This window comes from Mesoplodon bidens, assembly GCF_964165515.1.
Source record: "Mesoplodon bidens genome assembly, chromosome: 1".
Taxonomy (NCBI): domain Eukaryota; kingdom Metazoa; phylum Chordata; class Mammalia; order Artiodactyla; family Ziphiidae; genus Mesoplodon; species Mesoplodon bidens.
The window spans coordinates 105,656,401-105,680,586 of record NC_138176.1 but is presented as its reverse complement, the minus strand read 5'-3'; the positions used below and the strand labels follow the sequence as shown (position 1 = coordinate 105,680,586).

General features: G+C 47.4%; 2 protein-coding genes across 9 annotated transcripts in view; both read left to right on the top strand.

The window, feature by feature from the left end:
* RNF4 (ring finger protein 4) overlaps positions 1-5,579 on the top strand; it is a 41,029-nt gene extending 35,450 nt beyond the window's left edge. For all 3 annotated transcript variants that reach the window (XM_081229423.1, XM_081229424.1, XM_081229425.1), the window contains exons 5-7: positions 3,810-3,965; positions 4,669-4,717; positions 5,296-5,579. In XM_081229423.1, the coding sequence (XP_081085549.1) occupies positions 3,810-3,965; positions 4,669-4,717; positions 5,296-5,445 (355 nt within the window). In that variant the 3' untranslated portion in view covers positions 5,446-5,579. The remainder of the gene's footprint in view (positions 1-3,809; positions 3,966-4,668; positions 4,718-5,295) is intronic.
* A 15,020-nt stretch (positions 5,580-20,599) lies between these two features.
* Positions 20,600-24,186, top strand: part of FAM193A (family with sequence similarity 193 member A) — a 177,930-nt gene continuing 174,343 nt past the window's right edge. For 3 of the 6 annotated variants that reach the window (XM_081229178.1, XM_081229179.1, XM_081229177.1), the window contains exon 1: positions 21,025-21,093. Coding sequence is in view for 2 of the 6 variants with exons in the window: in XM_081229176.1 (XP_081085302.1) it covers positions 20,866-21,093 (228 nt within the window). In the remaining 4 variants the exon portion in view is untranslated. Of the gene's footprint in view, positions 21,094-24,186 lie in introns of all 6 variants that reach the window. The other 3 variants (XM_081229176.1, XM_081229175.1, XM_081229180.1) reach the window with 2 other exon arrangements.

Below are 24,186 nucleotides of genomic sequence, written 5' to 3'. Positions count from 1 at the left end.
TGTAGACAGACAGGTAGTAGCTCAGTGAGAGAGCTGACTTGACAGGTTTGAAACTGTTGCAGAAAAGAATCTTAACAAGTTCTGAGTACAGGCACACCTTGGAGATGGTGGGCTCAGTTCCAGACCACCGTAGTAAAGTGAGTAAAGCAAGACACAACGAACCTTTGTGTTTCTCAGTGCATGTAAAAAAGTTGTTTGTGCTATACTGCAGTCTATTAAGTGTGCAATCGCACATTATGACAATGTGCATTCCTTAATTTAAAAGTACTTTATTGCCAAGTGCTGACCATCATCTGAGCCTTCAGCGGGTTGTAATCTCTTTGCAGGTGGAGGGTCTGGCCTCAGTGTTGATGCTGCTGCCTGATCAGGGTGGTGGCTGCTGAAGGCTGGGGTGCCTGTGGGGATTTCTTAAAAGAAGACAACGATGAAGTTTGCTGTATTAATCGACTTTTCCTTTCATGAACAGTTTCTCTGTAGCAGCAATGCTGTTTGACAGCATTTTACCCAGAGTAGAATTTCTTTCAAACCCTGCTGCTGCTTTATCAACTAAGTTTACGTAGTATTCTAATTCTTTTTTGTTATTTCAACAGTCTTCACAGCATCTTCACCAGGAGTAGCTTCCATCTCAAGAAACCACTTTCTCATCTGTATGAAGCAACTCCTCATTGTTCACGTTTTACTGTGAGATTACAGCAGTTCAGTCACATCTTCAGGCTCCACTTCTAATTCTAGTTCTCTTGCTTTTTCCACCACATATGCAGTTCCTTCCTCCACTGAAGTCTTGAATCCCTCAAAGTCATCTGATACGGTTGGAATCAACTTCTTCCAAACTCCTCACCCATGAAATCACAAATGTTCTTAATGGCATCTAGAATGGTGAACCCCTTCCAGAAGGTTTTTAGTTTACTTTGCCTGGATCCATGAGAGAAATTACTGTCTATGGCAGCTATCCTTACAAAATATATTTCTTAAATTATAAGACTTGAAAGTTGAAATGACTTTCATCAAGGGATCCATGGGCTGCAGGACGGACGTTGTGTTAGCAGGCAAGAAAACAACATTCATCTCATTGTCCATCTCCATCAGAGCTCTTGGCTGACCAGGTGCATTGTCAGTGAGCAGTAATATTTTGAAAGAAATCTTTTTTTCTGAGCAGTAGGTCTCAGTAGTTTAAAATATTCAGTAACCGATTTTGTAAACAGATGTGCTGTCATTCAGGCTTTGTTGTTTCATTTGTAGAGCACAGGCAGAGTAGATTTAGCACCATTCTTTTTTTTTTAATTAATTAATTTATTTTTGCTGTGTTGGGTCTCCGTTTCTGTGCGAGGGCTTTCTCTAGTTGTGGCAAGCGGGGGCCACTCTTCATCGCGGTGCGCGGGCCTCTCACTGTCGCGGCCTCTCTTGTTGCGGAGCACAGGCTCCAGACACGCAGGCTCAGTAGTTGTGGCTCACAGGCCTAGTTGCTCCGGGGCATGTGTGATCCTCCCAGACCAGGGCTCGAACCCGTGTCCCCTGCATTAGCAGGCAGATTCTCAACCACTGCGCCACCAGAGAAGCCCCTAACACCATTCTTAAGGGCCCTAGGACTTTTGGAATGTTAAATGAGCACTGGCCTCAATGTAAAGTCATCAGCTAAGGAGAGAGTCAGCCTGTCCTTTGAAGCTTTAAAGCCAGGCATTGACTTCTTCTCTCTAGCTATATAAGTCCTAGATGGTATCTTCTTCCAATAGAGGCTGTTGTCTACAATGAAAATCTGTTGTTTAGTGTAGCCACCTTCATTAATGATCTTAGCTGGATCTTTTGGACAACTTGCTGCAGCTTCTACACCAGCACTTGCTGCCTTACCTTTGCAATACGATGTTATGGAGACGGCTTTTTTCCTTCAACCTCATGAGCCAACCTCTGCTAGCTTCAGACATTTCTTCTGCAACTTCCTCACCTCTGTCAGCCTTCATAGAATTGAAGAGAGTTAGGGCCTTGCTCTGCATTAGGCTTCAGCTTAAGAGAATGTTGTGGCTGGTTTGATGTTCTATCCAGACCACTCATACTTTCTACACATCAGCAATAAGGCTGTTTCAGTTTCTTATCATTGTGTGTTCACTGGAGTAGCACTTTTAATTTCCTTCAAGAGCTTTTCCTTTGCATTCCCGACTTGGCTAACTGGCACAAAAGGCCGAGCTCTAGGCCTGTCTCAGCTTTTGACATGCCTTCCTCACTAACCGTAATCATTTCTAGGTTTTGATTTAAAGTGAGACATGTGCAGCTCTTCCTTTCATTTGAAGACATAGAGGTTATTGTAGGATATATATTTTTTAATATTTATTTATTCATTTATTTATTTGGCTGTGCTGGGTCTTAGTTGCAGCACACAGGCTGTTTTAGTTGCAGCATGCAGGCTTTAGTTCCCTGACCAGGGATCGAACCCGGGCCCCCTGCTTTGGGAGGGCAGAGTCCCAACCACTAGACCACCAGGGAAGTCCCTATTGTAGGATTATTAATTGGCCAGATTTCAATATTGTTGTGTGTAGGGAGTAGGGAGGCTCAAAAAGAGGGAGGGAGTCATGGAAGCGTTGTTCTGTGGAGCAGTCAGAACACACATTTATCAGTTAAGTTCATCGCCTTGTGTGGGTGAGGTTCATGGTGCCCAAAACAATTACAGTAGTAACGTCAGAAACCACCAATACATATCGCCATAACGAATGTAATAATGATGAACAAGTTTGACGTATTGTGAGAATTACTGAAAAGTGACACAGACACGAAGTGAGCAAATGATGTTGGGAAAATGGTACCAATAGACTTGTTTGACACAGGGTTGCCACAAACCTTTAATTTGTAAGAAATGCGGTATCTGTGAAGCGCAGTAAAGCAAAGCGCAGGTGTGCCTGTAGTCAGGCGATGGGCTTGTCAAGTTCTCACTAGCTTTTTCTGTAGGCCTCGAACACAGGGTTGGATTGATCTCAGTCCTTGGTGTATGCTACTCTCTGTAGTCCCTGCATGGCCTACTTTGGCTGTTTAATTATTTTTAATAAAGCATTAAGCACTGCAAACCCTTCTGCCAGTAAAGTCTCTGTCTCCGGCAGTAGCCAATGTGGAGTGAAGACAAGGAGAACGGGTGGAGCTGGTTGTGAGCTTCAGGCCCCTGGTGCCCTGTGGCATCGTTGTGATCTCACTTAGTTCTCACAGCAGCGAGGGGGCGCTGTGAGCACTCATGCCTCTGTTTTTCAGAAGAGGAAGTTGGCAGTTCCTGAGGGTATGGAACTTCCCCAGGTCACGCAGCTCCCAGAGACTCACTAAACACCTGCGGGCTGGGGCGCAGTGTGTCATGTCAGCTGCTGGGAGGCTTTGCTCCCGAGGATTTTGCATTTGAAACAGATGCTTCAATTTTATTGTTTAAGAGTTTAAAAGAATACAGAATATTTTATGTCAAATTAATTGTGTATTTCTCTTTTGTTTTTCTCCTTTTTCAAAGATTGTTGAAGGTGAGTGGTTTCCTCTCCTTCCTTGGGTTTGGGTAGAGGACTGACGAGGGTGTGGGGGCAGGGCCTTGGGCCTTGCCAGCTCTGTAGGTGCGGGAACATGCCCGGGATGATGCCCTGCTCACGCCTGCAGTAAGTCCCCTTCCTGCTGAGGAGACGTCCCCCTGGGCATCTGCACACAGCAGGGGTGGGGGCTTCTTCTCTTGGGAAGACGGGAGGGTGGTCTCCGTGCAGCTGGGACTGGCCTTTCCCAGTCAGAAAGGAGGGTGGGTGGTGAGGGTGGTAGGACTGAGAGGCCCTGCCCTGAACGTGGGCTCACATCTCAGAAAGGAGGCGGCCGAGGAGGAATGCCAGGAGGCTGCGCCAGGAGCACGCCGACAGCTGTGTGCTGAGCAGTGATGACGAGGAGCTGTCCAGGGACAAGGACGTGTATGTGACCACCCACAATCCCAGAAACGCCCGGGAGGAGGCTGCTACCGGAGCCAGGTACCGGCGTGCCCGCTGCTCTGCTGCTGCCGTGCTGGGGACAGGCTCTCTGCCGGGAAGCTTCTGTATCCGTGGGACCCCATCGTCCCTGGAGTGAGGATCCTCTTCCTTCCTCTCCATATTTTAGTGGAGAGGTTGGGGCAGGAAGCAGGGTATTAGAGATACTGACCTTAAGCCCTGGGCTCAAGAAGGGCTCGTTGTAGCATCTGGGTGGCAGGTGGATCTGGAGCTGGGCTCAGCTGTTCCCACTGTGACCAGGGCGTGCCAGGCACTGGCTGGGTGGGTGTGAATAGCTCCAGGCTGGAGGCAAGCCTTACCACCTGGGGTGGAGAACAGACCCAGCAGCCCCCGGCCTTCTGCAATAGCAATGCTTGGAGGAAGCGGGTGCTAGGCGCAGCCCCTGCCCCAGACAGGGAGGCTTCAAGGGGGCTGTGAGGGAGCATAGGCCAGAGGTGCGGGGCGGGGACAGGGCGACTCCTGTTGCCTGCGCCTTCTCTTGCCCCCATCTCTTTCCTCCCCTTTCTCATAGCCTCCCCCACCCCCATCGGCACAGCCGGCCATCTTGTAAGTGTCCCGGGTGCCTGTGCTAAGGCAGGGTCAGAGGAGGCTCTTGTAAGGGGATGTGGGCTGCTTACATGAAGCCACTTAAGAGTAATTGATGTTTGCGTTTGCTGAGGAACTGACATGAGCACTGTGATTTTAGGCCCTCTGGTACTGTCAGTTGTCCCATCTGCATGGACGGGTACTCGGAGGTAAGCAAACTTAGCTGTGTCTTCCCTGATTCTGGTTTTCAAACTGCTTCAGTGAAAGAATTAGATGAGAGAGCACTCCTCACTGGGTGGGCTTTGATGCCTCTGTTTTGCAGTCACGCTTGGGTTGGCACATGGCTTGGCACACCTCTGTGAAGGGGGAGGGTGCCATCTACTTGGACCCTACAGTCTTGAACTCTGGGCTGCCCTGTGCAAGTGCATCAGTCCTGTGTATTCCCTACCTGGCCTAATTGGAAGCTGCTAGTGTTCACTGTGGCCCCAGGCCCTAGGGCATTGCCCCACTGGGTGCCTGGGGGTACGTCAAACCCCCTTGGGCTGTCGCTGCCAGAGACTGGCTGCTGCCTCTGCTCTCGGCTTCAGAGACACCGCTCATACTTGCCTGAGCCTACAGAGCAGCATCTCTAGTTCTCCAGACCATCTCCCTGCTTTTCCTGCTGCAGCCCTTGGCCCCCCTCCTCTCATTCGGCATCTTAGAGATGGGCGGGAGTGGATTCTCTGGGGGCTCCCGCTGCTCTGGTACAAGGCCAGACGTGAAGCCTGCTCTTTTTTATGTTTTCTAGATTGTGCAGAATGGACGACTCATTGTTTCTACAGAATGTGGCCACGTCTTCTGTAGCCAGTGCCTCCGTGATTCCCTTAAGAATGCTAGCACTTGCCCAACATGCAGGAAAAAGATCAGCCACAAACGGTACCACCCCATTTATATATGAAGTGTTGAGCTGCTCAGGAGAGACGGATGGACAGACAGAGCCTGGCTGGGTTCTCTACGGCCTTACATGGGCTATCTGCCGCCAGTTTCTTGAGCTCAGAGAGACTATTTCAGAATCAACGCCTGTAATGTAAACTGTTCTCTTGTTTCCAACCCCGTCTTTGATCCTTTTGTTACCTCTAGTTTGATGCTGTGGAGCTGGACCCAGGGCCCTCCCAGCCCAGGGTCTACATCTGCTCCTCTGGGTAGTCTGGTTCCAGGGTAGGAGAGAGGGAGTCAGGCACATTGGAATTGAGAATCGTGGTTCCAGCCTCTTTCCGGAACCTGCACGTTTGCCAAGAAGTTTTCCCCATTTGGAAAGTTTGCCCCAGCTTCCTACTGGCAGTGTGTCGAGGGCTGGCCCCGGTCGGAGAGCAAACAGGTCCGCCCAGCTCTCCTGGGCACGCTACCTCCTCCCAGGCATCTGCCCACCACAGTGACCAAGCCAGACAAGGTCCATCTGGCCTGAGGATCCCAGGTGCAAGCATAGCCCCGGAAAGACCAACCACTGGCCTTTTTTTTCTTCCCTTGAGTTTCAGAGGTCACCCGTGATTCCGCCTGCATTGATGTCGGGTTCCTGCAGATCACAAGGACCTCTGCGGGGCAATCCCCAGTTTTCTAAGAACGAAATGTGCAATAAAGCCTGTTCTTTGCCTACTTTTCAGCAGCCCAGGAGATGTAGCACTCTTAGTGTCCTTCAGAGGCCTCATGTCGCCTATGGAGCAGTGCCTGTCTCGCCCCGTCTGGTTCACCACCTGTTCTCAGGAACTTTACCCATGCCCGAGTTCACCTGGCGCAGGCCGTGCAAGGTCAATGGGGCAGGCACGTCGTCGAGTATCCTCTCTCTTTTCTGATAAAAATCCATCCTGTGCTATCCACATGTCCTCCGGTCCTCAGTTCCCACTGCCTAATGTCTACTCAAGCATAGACCCTGGGCGGTGGTGGCAGTAATTGTGGCCTTATTAGCCGCCCGTGTCCATGCTGTTGCCCAAGTCACAGCCGACCTGCGTTTCAAAGACCTTGGCTCTCCAGACTTGAGCTGGGCACCCCCCACCCCTGCAACTGACATTCATTTCCGAAGCTGCTCTTCTGGCCAATGGGCTTTGATCCTTTGGGCTTTGATTGCTCTTTAGGTTTTGGTTGGCAAAGTACGGTGGCCTCTCCTCCCCAGGGGCCCAGATAACACCCTCTGCTTGACTACACGTGGGTCAAAGCCTCTGGTCTCAAGGAGGCGGAAGGTGGCCCGAGCTGACCTGAGCTGTCCCCCTGCTGCACAGGGCTTGCCTCCACCTCTGTACCCCTCCTTCCTCCGAGGCCTTCAAGCCAAACCAACAGCCTTTTCGTGTGAAACATCTTCGAGGTGGAAAGGGGGCCGCCTCTGGCTTTGCTAGCAATAACTGACCTTCAGTTTCTCCTTCTGGAGGAGCAGGGACTCAGCACAGAATTCACTTTAAATGGGGCTGAAGGAGTATCCCTCCTCTATGTGAAAAGAAAATTGTTTCATTCTTCATTCTGACTTCTTAACTGTTTGGCTCACTTCCGGTTCGTTTGATGAAAGTACTACTTTCTACTTGGAGTCGAGGAGGGCAGGACGTCAGTTCTCATCTGCGTGGTGTGCAGCATGTCTGCCCTTCGAATGGACATCATTGCCATTAAGTTCCTTCTGGGCTTCATGGAATGCTCTTTTTTTATGTTCCAACAATACCCAGACTTCAGGAGCCAAGACAACCGTGCAGCCAAAATTTCTTACGTTTTATGCTTAAGGACAAATGGTTGATCATAAAAGTTGTATTCCTTCATACTAACTTAAGTTGGAAAAAAACATTTAGTTTCTACTGTTCAGAAGTTGCAAAACAGGAAAAGGTTGATAGGAAAAATCCTTTCCCTCCCTCCGTGTACATAGTTCAAATCTTCTTTGTTGCATTTAAACTGTATCCATGTATGTCAGTCTGTTCTGGACTCTCCTCTGCTAGTGTTACAGGTGGAAATAAACCATCAGTTTGAACCAGGTGTCTCGTTTGTGCATTCATCTGCTCTTTTGGATCAATATCACCCCCCACCCTTGCCCAAGGTTTGTGATTCCTGTTTGCCTCAGGTTTGGTGTATTTTGCGATAGTATGTGTGCAAGAAAGTTGCTTGGTCATCTGCTGACCCAGAAGCCAGCAGGTAAGAGGTCATTCTTGGAGCAGAACCACAAGTCCAGGCCCTAGAATCCCTAAACGAGCAGAATCTTAACCTCAGGCCTGAAGAAGCGAGTTTGGCTGCGGGCTGTCTGCTCAGTCTGGCCAGTGCCAGCTCAGGAGAGGAGCTCTGAGCAGTGTGGACTCGGACTGACCTGGAGTCCTGGCAGTGCAGTGCAGTGCAGCACACCTGCCCCAACCACTGTATACAGTTTGCCCTCCGTGTGGGAGTGGGGGCCCAGGAGTGCATGGCGTGCCTGATGGAGCCCCAAGCAAGCTGTGTGGGGAAAGCTGAAAAGACAGAAGAATGGGCTTGGCTTACGTCCCCAGGAGTAAGTGATGGCAAAGCTGGCCTTTGCCTGCCTGCTCTTCTCCATTCCTATCAAATGGTCGCCAGAGATAGAACAAGCTAATGTGCTGGGCGCTTGGGGGCACAGAGGTACTAAACTTCAGACGCCTGCCTGCCTTCTGTTGGAGACCACCAGCGACAAAAATACAGATATTCAAATGCTTATTGCACATTTGCCATGATCCTGGTACCACACTTGGCTTGGTGGGTATTGAGAAACCCAACTGCATCCCTGCCCTGCTAGGCTGTACATCATCGAGGGAGACAGTTCCCCAGGCCAATGGAAAATAAAACTGGCGAAGGTGAGGTACCGGAGTCCAAGAGAACAGGAAGGGATGCTCAGCTGTGCTCCTCAAGGTCTGAAACTTGTCTAGGTAAAAAGAGGAAAGGGTCCTTGAGTGCAGATCCCAGGCCTGGTGCCCTCCCAGTGTACAGGCCTCCCGAGACCTGAGGGTGTGATTGACCAGACACTTCCTTGGTGGCCACCCTAGACCAGCAGTGTCCTGAAGCCAGGAGCCAGGTGAGTCCTCCATCCTCGCCAAGCCCAGGGAGGAGGGGAGAGTCCTGTGAAAGGGCAGGGAGTGTGTACCAGGTGTGTACTGGCAGAGGGTGTCCCCCAAAGCTGGCTACAGAAGGGGCTTGTTTCTAGGTTTCTTAGTTTTGAAACTTAAGTGGCATCTTAACTACCTTTCTTTGTTGTTGCCATATGGAAATTTAATTGGTTTTGTAAATTAGTTGTGTAAGCATTCTTGCCAAAGTCTCATTCTAATTAAGAGTCTGGATTCTGTTAAATTCTGTACGTTCACAACCATATCATCTGCAATGAAATGTTCTTTCTAATTCTTGGAACTTTCTTTTTCTTTATGAACTTGTTAGATAACTAACAGGTAACGGAGGTTCCTTTTCCAACCACGAGATAGGAGTTTGTATTTTATTTCTGTTTTATTTTGTCACAAGGGATGTATCACCTTATTGGTTCTTTTTCTACCTCTACTGAGACATAGGATTTTCCCCCTTTAGATCAGTTAATGTAGTGTATCACAGTGATTTTTTTTCAGTGCACATCAGCATATTTCATGGGTAAATCTACTTTGTTCATGATGTTTTATCTTACACATTTCTTACTTTGTTTTGCCAATATTTGGTTTAGGGTTTCTAAATATCCATGTTCATGAGTTATATTGACCTATCATTTTTTTACACTGTCTTTGTCAGGTTTTGGTTTCAAAGTAAGTTCCCTACAGTGAGACTAAGGAGAATTGTCTCTATACCCTGGATTCAAATTATTTGTTCCCTGAATGTTTAGTAGAACTCAGCAATAAAATTTCTGGGCTATTATTTTTATTAAGGAAAGATTTTAAAATACTGATTTGATTTTTTAATGTTTGTGAATTATTCACAAGTCAGTTAAGTTATAGGTTTCTGGGAGTTGGTGTATTTCATCTCGTTACAAGTCTTTGGTATAAAGTTCAAAATATTCTCAAGCTAATTAGTCTCTGCAGCATCTTTTTTATCATTAATACTAATTTATGCTTTCTGTTTTAATCAGTTTTAGAGATTTGTCTGTTTCATATTCTATTTATGTTAATTCCAGTACCCAAAGTCTTTGTGGATCTAATTCTGAAGCCTTTTATTCCGGCTGGCTCTCACTAATGATGACTTCCTTCTTTGTGTGTTTTGTAAACTTTTTTCTCCCTTACTTTGAACCCAGGTAACTTGGTAACTATCTGAAAATTCTTTGAGACCTGAATTGAAGGTGGGTTCCTCCAGAAAGTATTTACCCTTGCCTTTTTTTTTTTTTACCCTTGCTTTTTTATGAGGTGTTTAAGGCTTAGTTACCAACTCAAAGCCACTGTATTTATTTATCTTTTATACTGTGAAATATACCACACAAAAAGCACACCTCAGTGAATTACTTCAAAAGTACAGTTCAGGGCTTCCCTGGTGGCGCAGTGGTTGAGAGTCCGCCTGCTGATGCAGGGGACACGGATTCGTGCCCCGGTCTGGGAAGATCCCACATGCCGCAGAGCGGCTGGGCCCGTGAGCCATGGCCACTGAGCCTGCGTGTCCGGAGCCTGTGCTCCGCAACGGGAGAGGCCACAACAGTGAGAGGCCTGCGTACAGCAAAAAAAAAAAAAAAGTACAGTGAATTACCATAAAGCGAAGGCCTGTGAAACAACCAACTGCAACAAGAAACTATTACCAACACCTTAGAAGCCCCTTCTTGTCCTCCCTCCTGGTCAGTACAGTCTATTCCTCCAAGGTAATCGCTATTCTGACTTATGAAAATCACTCCTTTAACTATAATTATAGTTTAGTTACCAAAGCATAATCCTAATCACGTACTTTACTTTTGCCTATTCTTTGCACTTTAAACAGATGAAATTGGGGACTTCCTGGTGGTCCGGTGGTTAAGACTCTGTGCTTCCACTGCAGGGGGCACAGGTTCAATCCCTGGTTGGGGAACTAAGATCCTGCATACTGCACGGTGTGGCCAAATTAAAAAATAGATGGAATCACTCAATGTGTATTTTGTGCAGGAGGGGGGTGGCTTCTTTTGCTCAATATTATATTTGTGAGATTCACGTTGTGTAGTTTGTTCATTTTCCATACTGTATAGTATTTCATTAGATGAATATGCTTCAGTTTATCCATTCATTAATTTATGTTTTTTGCTATTAGTACTCAAATATGAACATTCTGTATATCTTTTGGTGCAGTTTTGCTCACATACCTGTTGGACATATACTTAAGTGTGAAATTACTGGGTTATAGGGAATGAACATTTAGGAGAACCCACAAATATGTGGACATTAAACAACACACTTCTGAATGACCAATGGTTCAAAGAAGAAATCACAAGGGCAATTAGAAAATACTTTGAGAAGAATGAAAATGAGAACACAGCATACCAAAACATGGGCTGCAGTGAAACAAACCAGTGCTCAGGGGGATAGTCATAGCTATAAATGTCTACATTAGAAGATCAAATCAATAACTGTATGCCTTAAGGAACTGAAAAAAAAACAAACTAAACCCAAAGTTAGAGCACAGTTACAGTACAAATTCAGCAAAGTTGTGGGGTATAAATTCACAAATCAGTTGTATTTCTATACACTATCAACGATCTGAAAGGGAAATAAAATTCCATTTTCAAAAGCGTCAAAAAGAATAAAATACTTAGGAGTAAATTTAACCAAGTAGGTGCAAAATTTGTACACTGAGACATACACATCCCTACAAAACGTTGCTGAAGGAAGCAAAGCTAAATAAATAGGCATCCCATGATTGTGGGTTGGAAGACAGTATTAAGATCGCAATAGTACCCAAAGCAATATAGTATAGAATCAATGCAGTCCCTACCAAAGCCCCATGGCAATTTTAATAGAAATTTGTATGGAATTTTAAAGGACCCAGGATACCTAAAACAATCTTAAAAAAGAAGTTAGAAGACTCACTTCCCAATTTGAAAATATTATAAAGGTACAGTAATCAAAACAATGTGGTGCTGACTTAGGGACAGACATACAGACCAATGGAGTAGGATTGAGAGCCCAGAAATAAATCCTCACTTCTATGGCCAAATGATGTTAACAAGGGTTTCAAGACCATTCAATGGAGAAAGGTCTCTCCAACAAACGGTGCTTGGAAAACTGGATATTCACGTGCATAAGAATGAAGTTGGTGGAGCTTCCCTGGTGGCACAGAGGTTGAGAATCTGCCTGCCAATTCAGGGGACATGGGTTCGAGCCCTTGTATGGGAAGATCCCACATGCTGCGAAGCAACTAGGCCTGTGAGTCACAACTACTGAGCCTGCATGTCTGGAGGCTGTGCTCAGCAACAAGAGAAGCTGTGACAGTGAGAGACCCGCACACCGCGATGAAGAGTGGCCTCCACTTGCCGCAACTAGAGAAAGCCCTCACACAGAAACGAAGACCCAACACCGCCAAAAATAAATTAATTAATTTAAAAAGAATTAATGAAGAAATGGATCAGAGACCTAGATTTAAAAGCTAAAACTATAAAATTCTTAGAAAAAAACATGAAGGCAAATATTCATGACTTTGGATTTGACAGAGTTTTCTTATATATGACACCAAAAACACAGGCAACAAAAGGAAAAATTAATTTGACTTCATTACAATTAAAAACTTTCGTGCATCAAAGGATACTATCAGGAGCGTGAAAAGACAACCCACAGAATGGGAGGAAATATTTGCAAGTCATCTATTTGATAAGGGCCTAATAACCAGAATATATAAAGTGCTCCTCCTACTCGACAAGAACAAAAAATCAGCCCAATTTAAAAATTGGCAAAGGACTGAAATCAATATTTCTCCAAAGAAGACATACAAATAACCAATAAGCACATGAAAGGAACTCATCATCATTAGTCATGAGTGAAATGCATATCAAAACCACAGATACCACTTGACACCCACTGGCTACTACCAGAAACACAGAAAATAAGTGTTGGTGAGGATGTGCAGAAATTAGAACCCTTGTGCATTACTGGTAGAAATATAAAATGACGAAGCTGGTCTGGAAAACAGTTTGGTGGCTCCTCAAAAAGTTAAACATAGAATTACCATGTGTTCCAACAATTTCTCTCCCAGATAGATACCCAAAAGAATTGACTCAGATACTTGGGACTCAGGTACTTGTATACCAATGTTCATAGCAACATTATTCACAACAGCCAAAAGGTAGAAACAATCCAAATGTCCATCAACAGATGAATGGATAAAGTGTGCTATATCCACACAGTGGAATATTAGCCTGAAGAATGAAATTTTGATACATACTTACAAAATGGATGAACCATGATAACATTATGCTAAGTGAAATAAGCTAGACACAAAAGTACAAATACTGTATGATTCTACTTACATGATGTATCTAGAATAGGCAAATTCATAGAGACAGTAGAGTAGAGGTTACCAGGGCCTGGGGTTGTTATTTAATGGGTACAGAGTTTCTGTTTGGGATGGTGGAACATTCTGGAAGTGGATAATGGTGATGGTTGTACAGCATTGTGAATGTAGGTATGCCACTAAATTGTACACTTGAAAAGGATTACAATGGTAAATTTTGTATTATTTTACCATAGTTTTTTAAATGAAAAAAATACTAGCATACTATTATCATTCATATATCTATATATATAAAGTCATATATATGCGTATATATATACACACACACACACACACACAAACACACACCATTTGTATGTCTTTGGTCTTTATTCCTCCATTTCAATCTGGAATAATTTTCCTACTGCCCATAGAATTTCCTTTAGTATTTCTTTTAGTGAATTCCTGCTGGCAATAAATTCTATTTTTGTTAATCTGAAAATGCCATTATTTTACCTTCATTCTTGCATGATATTTTTGTTTCTGAGTAAAAAATTACAGGTCGCTGTCTAATGTGGTTGCCGTGAGCCACACGTGGCTGCTGAGTACTTGAAACACAATGAATCCAAGTGTAGAGAGGCCGCAAGTATAAAACACACACAGGGTTCCGAAGACTTAGTATAAAAAAAAGAGTAGTAAGATATGTTGTTAGTAATTTTATATTGGTTACATGTTTTAGTCATGATATTTTGAATATATTGTGTTAAATACATTACAATTTTTAAAAATTATAAGTTGACAGTTTTTTTTCCCCAGTTACTCTTGGTCATCCTATTGTTTCCTAGCTTCATTTCTGTTGCAGTCAGCTGTCACATACCTTTGAAGATACATGAATATTTTCTTTGGCTGAGTTTTTTCTTTGTTTTCAGCAGTTTAGTAATGATTTGCTCAGGTGTGGTTTTGCTTGTTTTTATTCTGCTTGGTGTTCACAGAGATTTTTGAAACTGGGTGAATATCTCACCAATTTTGGAGAATCTGCTTCTGTCTGTGGCATTCTCTCTTCTTGCCTTTTGGGACACCAGTTACACATATGTTAAACTTTCAACTGTGTCTCATGTATTTTTTATTCTCTTTTCTGTTTTATCAGTTTTTTTCTCTCTGTGCTGTTTTATATTGAATTCTAACTCATTAATCCTCTCTTGTACTGTGTCTAGTTGGCTATTAATCTATTGAAGTCAATTTCAGTTACTTTTTCAGTTCTAGTTAATTTCGTTATAGATTACAATTCTCAATTTTTTCATCTTTTTTTACACCTTTTCCTCTATTTTCTTGAACATATTATAGTTATTGTATAGTCTTTGCCTACCAACTCCAATATGTGACTCACCTATGAGTTTTTGTAGTCTTTTGTCTTTTTATTTTCAGTAAAATGGCCATGTGCCTTGATATGCCTAGAAATTTTTAATTGAAAGTTGAACTTGTGCATAAGAAAAAAAAATCGGGGACTTCCCTGGTGGTCCAGTGGTTAAGAATCCACCTGCCAATGCAGGCGGGACATGGGTTCCAGCCCTTGTCCAGGAAGATCCCACATGCCGCAGAGCAACTAAGCCCATGCACCACAACTACTGAGCCTGCACTCTAGAGCCCATGAGCCACAACTACTAAGCCCACACACCTAGAGCCCGTGGTCCGCAACAAGAGAAACTACTGCAATGAGAAGCCGTGCATGGCAAAGGAGAGTAGCCCCCACTCGCCACAACTAGAGAAAGCCCGCACGCAGCAATGAAGACCCAGTGTGGCTAAAAAAAAAAAAAATTGTAGAGGCTGCAGATGCTATTTTCCTCTGCTAGGCAAATGGAGCAGGTGCTCTTCACCTTCATCTGGCTGTGCACTAAGCTACGTCAGGGTGGTATTGCAGTTTGGTAAGGTTCTGTTCACCAATGGCTCACTTCCACCTTTAGGATACCATTAGGGCTTCCCACTGAGCACTGGAGCACCTGTCCCTGGTTAGTCCTCATCTCAGTTAAAAGGTGGAGTAGAGATACTTAACAGCCTTAGGCCGTATGTGAGAAATAGACCTACTGGTATTTTAGGGTTTTTTACTATGGTGCAGTCTGTTTACCTGAAAAATATAGTTTGTCCAAAATTGTTTTTTGTCTCCATACATGATTGACAGTTTGGCTGGCTATACAATTCTATTGTATATCTGATTTTCTTTCAGAATTTTGAAGGCCCTGCTCCACTATTTAGCTTCAAATGTTACTGTTAAGACATTTAGTGAGGTTCTTTTCTCCTGCCTTTTTTTTTTTTCTAATGTGACTTCTGTTTTTCTTCCTGAGCATTTTAGGCTGTGTTTTTTTTTTTTCATCTCTGGTTTTCTACAGTTAACTGTCCTCCTTGATGGGCTCTTTCAATCTGGACATTCAACTCCTTACTTCTGGTAAATTGCATTATTTCTTTTTAAAAATTTTTATTTATTTATTTTTCACTGCATTGGGTCTTCGCTGCTGCGTGTGGGCTTTCTCTAGTTGTGGCGAGCAGGGGCTACTCTTCGTTTCGGTGTGCAGGCTTCTCATTGCGTTGGCTTCTCTTGTTGTGGAGCATGATCTCTAGGCCATGGGTTTCAGTAGTTGTGGCACATGGGCTCAGTAGTTGTGGCTCACGGGCTCTAGAGCGCAGGCTCAGTAGTTGTGCTGCACGGGCTTAGTTGCTTTGCGGTATGTGGGATCTTCCCGGACCAGGGCTCAAACCCGTGTCCCCTGCATTGACAGGTGGATTCTTAATCACTGAGCCACCAAGGAAGCCCCTGTATTATTTATTTCAAAAGTTATTTCTGGGCTTCCCTGGTGGCGCAGTGGTTGAGAGCCCGCCTGCCGATGCAGGGGACATGGGTTCGTGCCCCGGTCCGGGAAGATCTCACATGCCGCAGAGCGGCTGGGCCCGTGAACCATGGCCGCTGAGCCTGCACGTCCGGAGCCTGTGTTCCACAACGGGAGAGGCCACGACAGTGAGAGGCCCGTGTACCACAAAAAAAAAAAAAAAAAAAAGTTATTTCCCTCCATTTTTTCCCCTAGAATTCTTATTGGAAAGTTGCTGGACCGCCTGGACTGAGATTTTAAGTCTCATTTCTCTCTGATTTTCTGTGTCTTTTGTTCTGCTTTCTGAATAATTTCCTTTATCTTGCAGCCCTTCTATTGAATTTCTTTTACAATTTTGGCTATATTTTTAATTTTCAAGACTCCTTTCTTAAACATCTCTGAGGCTATTAGCAGTTTTAGAAAAAGTTTTTGATTCCTTCCATTAACAGTTTCTTTGCCTGCCCCCCTGCACACACATTTTTTCTATCCACACTTTAGCCATTTCTTAAATGACTGGTGATCTTTCACTGTCCCTTCATGTTTACAAGTGATATGTTTAAAAGCTGATTAGAAGCTCCAGGTGGGCAGAGCTTTTGACCTGTGGGCTTCAATTCTGGGTGAGCATCAAGAACTGCCTGATTCTTTGGGGTCCCCAAACATTAATATGCCCATTGCTGCTCTTGCATTGTATAGTTTCTACAGAGAATTCCCTGTATTCTGCTTGAGGGTGGAAGCCTGCTGCCGTAGTTCTGCCTGGGGCAAGGAAATGGCTTTAGCAAAGGCGCTCAACTGTTCTTTCTGTAGACTTAATAAAGCCAGAAATTAGAAAAGGCTTTCTAGGTAATGATTCATTATTATGTAATGCTCCCTGGTTATGAATTGTGAGATAATGAACTTATCTAATTTTTCTTATAAAATTGTTTTGTGTTACTAGTACATATTCATATCTTGGTTAATATTTACTGCACATGAAAGTAATAAAACTTGACTTTTACAAAAATATCCAACATATGCCACCTTTTCCTGTAAGTGGTTCTAAGAGCCTTCCAGATCATGAGGGTGCTTTGAGTGGCCATCCCCATGCCTAAATCCTCTCCATGGTCACTGCCCACAAGTCCCTGTGACCACTGGTGCTCCTGCCAGACTGAGCTGCTTTTACTTTTACGAGTATACATAGACCTTTCTGGCCCTATGTCCTGCATTCTCCCTTGTAATGGTTAGTTTAGGTCAACATGACTGGGCCTTACGGTGCCCAGACATTTGGTTAAACATAATTCTGGATGTGTCTGTTGAGAGTGTTTCTCGATGAGATTAACATTTGCATTGGTAGACTGAGTAAAGCAGATTGCCCTTCTCAATGTGGGTGGGGGACTTCCCTGGTGGTCCAGAGGTTAAGATGCCATGCTTCCAATGCAGGGGGCATGGGTTCAAACCCTGGTTGGGGAGCCAAGATCCCACATGCCAGGTGGCCAAAAAACCCCACAAAAAACAGCAACAACAGAAAAAAACTGTGGGGACTTCCCTGGTGGTGCAGTGGTTAAGAATCTGCCTGCCAATGCAGGGGACACGGGTTCAAGCCCTAGTCTGGGAAGATCCCACATGCTGAGGAGCAACAAAGCCCGTGTGCTGCAACTACTGAGCCCATGTGCTGCAACTACTGAAGGCCGCGCCTGAAGCCTGTGCTCCTCAACAAGAGAAGCCACCGCAAGGAAGAGTAGCCTCCACTCGCTGCAACTAGAGAAAGCCCACGCGCAGCAATGAAGACCCAACGCAGCCAAAAATAAATTTAAAAAAACAAAAACAAAAACAAACCTGTGGGTGGGACTCATACCATCAGTTGAAGGCCTGGATAGAACAAAAAGACAAATCCTGTTGCCTGAGTGCCTCTGAGCTGGATCATTTTTTTCCCTACCTTTTGGATTCAAACTGAAACATCAGCTCTTCCTGGGTCTCAAACCTGCTGGGTTTTGGACTAGAACAACTCCATTGGCCCTCCTGGCTCTCAGGCTTTTGGACTTGGACTTGGACTACACCATTGGCTCTCCTGGGCTTCCAGCTTGCTGACTGAAGGTCTTGGGACTTGTCAGCCTCCATCACTGTGTGAGCGCGCGCACACAGTGATGGAGGCTGACAAGTCCCAAGACCTTCAGTCGTGTGTGTGTGTGTGTGTGTGTGTGTGTGTGTGTGTGTGTGTGTGTGTGTGTGTGTGTGTGTGTGTGTGTGTGTGTGTGTGTGTGTGTGTGTGTGTGTGTGTGTGTGTGTGTGTGTGTGTGTGTGTGTGTGTCTCTCTCTCTCTATATCTCCTATTGGTTCTCAAGGGGGTGAAAATTGATTCTTAAGAGGAGAAACAAATCGTAGATATTACAGTGGTTTGTGGCCCTCCCAAAGCTGAACTCTGCCAGATGAAATCTTATTCCTTAGTATTTTCTCCTTAGTATCTTAATTTTTCCTTAGGGGGGAGATAATGAAAAACAAAGGTTGAGAACCACTGCTTTATGCCTTTGCTTCGTAACTTCTGTCCGCCAGGAGCACCCTCTCCACCAGCTGCGCCAGCCTCCAATCTTGCTCCCCTGACATCCATTCTCAACATAACAGCCAGAGTTTTCTCAGAAACATACATCCTACCATGACAGTCCCTACTCAAAACCCTGCATGGCACTCAGCTGTATTTAGAATAAAACCCAACCTTGCTTTTGTTGTTTCCTGGGACATGCTGAGCTTCCCCCTGCTTGAGTCTCGCACTGCTGAAAGTCCTTTGCTCTGACAGTGATTGGCTCTGGTTCAGCTCACCTCCTCAGAGAGGCTAGGCTGCTCCTGTCCCCAGGCGCCAGAAGGATTCTTCACTGTATCACCCTGTGCTCTGCTGGAACACAAAAGTCACACCTGAGCCACATCTGAATTGGAATCTGGGCCCTGCCTCTGACTATCTGGGTGACTTTGGGCAAATCCCTCACCATCTTTGAACTTTAGTTTCTCATCCATAATATAGGGCTAATGGTGCCTATCTCGAGAGTGGTTGTGTGGATTAGATGAGATGATATAGCAGGAGACAGAGTGGCTGGTGCATAATTGCTTGACAAACGGTCATTATTGTCATTCATTCATCCAGCAAATAGTGGATTGATGTGTGCCCAGCCCTTGCCTGGCAGGAGCTGGGGTTCAGAGGCGCAGGATGCAGACACTCCCATGCTCTCCCCGGCCCAAGACTTGACTTCTCTGGGGATACTGGTGAGCACCAAGAACCCCAATCCACCGCAATGTGCTCTGACAGGCGAAGGCACAGGGGCTGTGCGAGTGGCGAGTGTATGACCCAGCCTGTATGGGGAAGGGGGCAACCCAAAACATTGCCCACCCAGTGGGGTGCTAAGGCAGGCACCCCACCCACCTTCTCAAACTCTACCTTCAGCAGCAGGGTCATTCAAGACACTTCAGGAGGGGTGAGGGGTCTTATTCTGCCTACATAACATGGAATCACTGAAAGGCTTTCAAGAGAGGGTTAATTTGATCACATTGGCTCATCCCGGCTGTGGTATGAAGAATGGGTCAGGGGATTAGAAGGCCGCGGCTGCAGCTGGGGCAAGGATAACAGCCAGGCAGTGAAACCTGGCAGGCCCAGAGCTAACGGTAGGGGGTCCAGGAAACAGTGCAAATGGAGGCCCTCGTACTATACAGCCTAGCACCAAGTTCCTCTGCATCTCGGTCCCGTAACCAGCCTTGGAACCAAAGAGGGGAACACATGTCTTTTGTGTCTCGGTGTTTGTGATGGGTGGGACCCAGGCGAGGGACTCCTGTGGTCCGGTCTAAGGGCAAAACTGTACCTGGGGCTTGCTGATGATGGGCAAGGGGCCCGGGAAGGAGGAGGGTCCAGACGGAGCGGCCCCACTGGAAGGCCCGGGAGGGTCTGACGAGGTTCGTGGCCTGTGCGGTGGGGTGATTGCGAGGTCGTGAGACATGGCTGGACCGCCCTGGGACCGTGCAGGGTCGCAAGGCACCGGGAGGCCGGGCGACGGCTGCAGGGGACCTCAGGGAGAGGGCGAGTTCGGAAGGGTGCCTCCGGGCCAGGGGTTCTAAGCTAACGGCAAGGTCTGCCGATTCGCGGCAGCCCCAGCGTCCAGGGCGGTCCCCGACCCGACGGCGGCCCGGGACAGCGCTTTCCAGGCGCCCTCCGGAACCGCCTAGCCCACGAGGAGGGTCATTCTCGTCCCAATGAGTCACCTGGACACGGGCGAGGGGCCCGGCCCAAGATCACAGAGCCAGCCAGTGGAGGAGGCTGATTCGAAACCGGAGCCGGGCCAAGGTCACCGGGCCTTTCCTGGCGGCCCAGAGCCGAAGCTGCCCGCCCAGCGCATCCCAGGGACCGGACCGGCCTGCGGACCCGGTGGCGGGGGCGCGGGGCGCTGGGGCGTCTGGGAGCCTGTCAAAGAGGCGGAACTCCTCGCCGCCAGCCTTGTAGTTCATCCACCACGAACGACGCGGCCCTGAGCTGGCCGGACCACTCCGCCCAACTACAGGTCCCAGAAGGCCGCGCGGCGCGGGTGGTGCCGAGCAGCGCGAGCGCGGGGTGACGTCACCGCCGCATCCAGCTCCCCTGCCGCAGCCCCTCGCGGCGTCCGGGCGCTCGGTCGCGCGCAGCCTGACGGGAATCCTGGTCCCCACGCCGGACACCCCCAGCGGCAGAGCAGGCGCGCGGACTCCAGCTCCCGGCGTGCCCTGCGTGCCGGCGCAAGTTAACGGCGGGTGGGGAGGGCGCGGCAGAGGGGGAGAGGCGCTCGGGAGGGCGGAGTAAGGCGGGGGGGGAGGGCGCCCACACCCCTCCCCCTCCCCGCCGCTCCTTCCCCCTCCCCCGACGTAAACTGGGATCCCTTTCCCCTTGTGTCCGCCATATTGGACTCTAACTCTGGTCAGCGGCGGCGCCGGGCCCGGTGGACTCGCCGTTGCTCCCGCCCAACGGCCGCCCCGCAATTCCCGCCCGCCCGGCCCTCCCCGCCCGGAGGCGACCCCGCGCAGCGCCCCCCGCCCGCGGCCGGCCGGAGCGTCCCGCCGCTGCCTCAGCCTCCCCGCCTTCCCCGCCCTCCGCCGCCGCCCGCGGCCCCGCGCCCGCCCCGCGCCCGCTCCGCGCCCTCCCCGCCCGCCCGCCCGCCATGAGCCCGGCCGACGCCAAGCGCGGGGCCAAGCGCCGGAAGAACAAGCGGGGCGGCGGCGGCGGCTCGGGCGGTGGCAACGGCGGCGCGGGCGGCGGCAAGGCCGGCCCGGCGGCGGCGCTGCGCGGCTCACAGGCCACGGGCCTGGCAGCCCCGGGCGGCGCGGCGGCAGCCAACGGGCCCCTCGGCGCGGGCGCGGGCGGCGCCGCCCCCGGAGGCTACTTCGAGGTAAGCGGCGGTGGGGCGGGGGCGGGCGCGGGGCGGAGGCCACGGGCGGGTGGCGCCCTGACAGCCTCCTGCGGGGCCGGCGGGGACCGCGGGCCGGGGTGGGAGGCGCCGCCGACACGCGCCCCGAGCCTCGGGCCGGGCTGCAGCGCGCCAGGTGCCGCATCTCCCGGGAGCGCGGCGCCGCCTGCCCACCTGCACGGCGCTGTCACGGGTCCGGGCTGGTGCCGTGTCGCCCCGCGCCGAGGTCGTCCTTGAGGTTACTCGGGTGCAATTCCAGAATAATTGTGAGTCAGGTGACGAGCGGGGCTTCCCTCGCGGTGCCCACCTCCTCCACGCCTGGCGAATGATCACCGGGAAGTGCCTCCTAGAAGTTTTCTTGTTCTTCTCCAAAACGGTCATTTGAAAGATATCTGACAGTCTTCGGAGGTGGCGGCCCTGGCTCTTCACCCCTGCTTTTAAAAAGTTTTTAGAGGTAATTGGTGGTCTGGTTACTCAGGTATATATTTAGGGTTTGAACTTAAGGAATTTGAGTAGTAATTTTTTCTGTTTTGCTTTTGAAGGCAGCTAGCACACACTGCCTCTGCCAGTTGTGGATTGCTGCCACTTTTATTCCGCTCTTGGTCACAACACTTTACAAGACACAGTACTGGTACGTGGGTATGCAGTTGGCAGTCATTTCCACTCATTTAGTTGTCTCCTGAAAGATAATGGGTTTTTTCAAAAGTTATGTTATTAGGACTATTAAATTAAGTTGTTTTAAAGACATTTGCAACGGTAACAACAAAAGCCTCATCAGGAGTACTTATTTGTGTGCCAAAGTCCGAGACAAATTGTTTTATGCGGGATTCTGAATGTGTTGGAAACGATATGTAGTGAGAGCAGATAAGAAATCATTGCATATGGCATGGCTCTCTGATGCTTATACTATTATACGAATACACAGTGTTTTCTGCAGTTGGAGCTTCCTTTAGATTATGTTGTCAGATTTGTTTTGGGTGCTGGGTTGTAGCCCTGGAGGTTGCCATTTTCCAGTACACTGGAGAGCGAAACAGGTGTAGTTCTTGGGATCCAGGGTGAGGCTTATGCATTTGCATCGACGGAGTGTAAATTAAGGGCAGTGTTTGTTGCTGCTGGGGAGGGGAGGCTGGGAGGTCTGCCTAAACAAATGCTTTACAAAAGCGTTTATAATATTGGCTGTAGTTGGGTGTAAAATACACCCATTTTTATTGATTTAATAAAAATTCTTAACTAGCCTTTCATACCATAATTTCAGGTTTAATAATTCTCCATTACTTTGCAATATTTGGCTAAAATAACCGTTCAGTTATTCTTTTTTCTGTTTTTTTTTTCATAATTCCTTTTATTTATTTATTTTTGGCTGTGTTGGGTCTTCGTTGCTGTGTGCGGGCTTCCTCTAGTTGCTGAGAGCGGGAGCTACTCTTCGTTGCAGTGCGCGTGCTTCTCACTGCGGTGGCTTCTCTCGTTGTGGAGCACGGGCTCTAGGTGCGTGGGCTTCAGTAGTTGCGGCACACGGGCTCAGTAGTTGTGGCTCATGGGCTCTAGAGCACAGGCTCAGTAGTTGTGGCTCGCGGGCTCCAGAGCACAGGCTCAGTAGTTGTGGTGCACGGGCTGAGTTGCTCCGCGGCATGTGAGATCTTCCCGGACCAGGGCTCAAACCCGTGACCCCTGCATTGGCAGGCAGATTCTCAGCCACTGCGCCACCAGGGAAGCCCTCAGTTATTATTCTAATCACACTTTTGAACTCACATAACCATACGCCTAGTATTATTTTTGTTTGACAGGACTGTTTTCTGTTAAACTTATGAATCCAGAGTTTTGACCATGACCCACTATCAGCAATAAAATATACCACACACACACTCACACAGCATGTTTTACAAAACAATACTCTGATACTTTTTGATCTTTTCTATTTTGTTCAATTTCATTAATAAAATGCTGGTTGTATTTTATTAATGAATTATTAATATTATTTTACTTATGTACTGTTGAGTTGTGACCTGAACCTTTAAAAACATTCTCTTTTACTATATTTTAAAGTTTTAAAGCTATGTCTTTAGTTTTAAAATTTCTTCACAAGTGTTTTAATAATAGTGCATCAAAGGTACTCTTTATGGTAACAGGGTGATGCCAATCACAAAAATCCTTCATGTAATTCTGAAACCTCTGAATTGTCTCCCTACAGATGGTGAGCTTTTTGAGACACCTTATCTAGGGCAGAATAGGCACCCAAGACGGCGTTTGTCAACAAGTAATGGTGAATGGGTACTGGCCCTGCATTGCCCAGAGAGGCTTATGATTCTTGGGGTGCATATTTCCATTTCATATTGGGTCACCGGGGCAGAAGGTGTCTAAGAGAAGTAAGAGTGGAAGGACTGTCTTGATTCTCAGGAGGGGTCTTAGGCCCACTGCCCAGCACTGGGCATTAGACCCAGGACCACCTTCATCAGAGGCGGCTTCTGAGGCAAAGAGGGCATTTTTGCATGTAGGTGGCCTCTACAAAGAAATGAGGGCTGTAGGATAAGTAGGAAAACATAACTTAGCTTATAGAGTCTTTGGCCCACAACAAAACTCTGGTGTACAAAGGTCAGGGGACACAAACCGGATAGGTTCTGTGCCCTCAGGCACAGCCTCACACGCCCTGGTTTTCTAGGTGGTATGGCTTCCGGCTCCTAGGGTTTTTGGAAGAATTAAACACGTGGAGGCTGGAAGGTGCTTACACAGTACCTAGTGGCACACAGTGCTGTGCATGTGCTTGATGGTCGTTTTCAGGAGGCTGGCCTGGCTTGCTTTATAGGGCTCTGCTGCAGGATGTTATTGATGAAGCTTTCACACTTGTGAAATGATGATGTAAAAATGATGACATGCGTCTTGGACAAGTCCCGCTCTAACAGCCTAGTGTGCTGGTCTGCTCTAATGTGACAATAAAGGGTTAGCCCTGAGTAAAAACTTGGTAGGTGAAGGATATCATGAAAATATTTTACTTTTTTGCATTTCTATTTTAAAATGTAATTTTCATAGTGTTCATGATGTATTAAGAAAGAGAAAAGCTTACAAAATAGAAAACAGTGT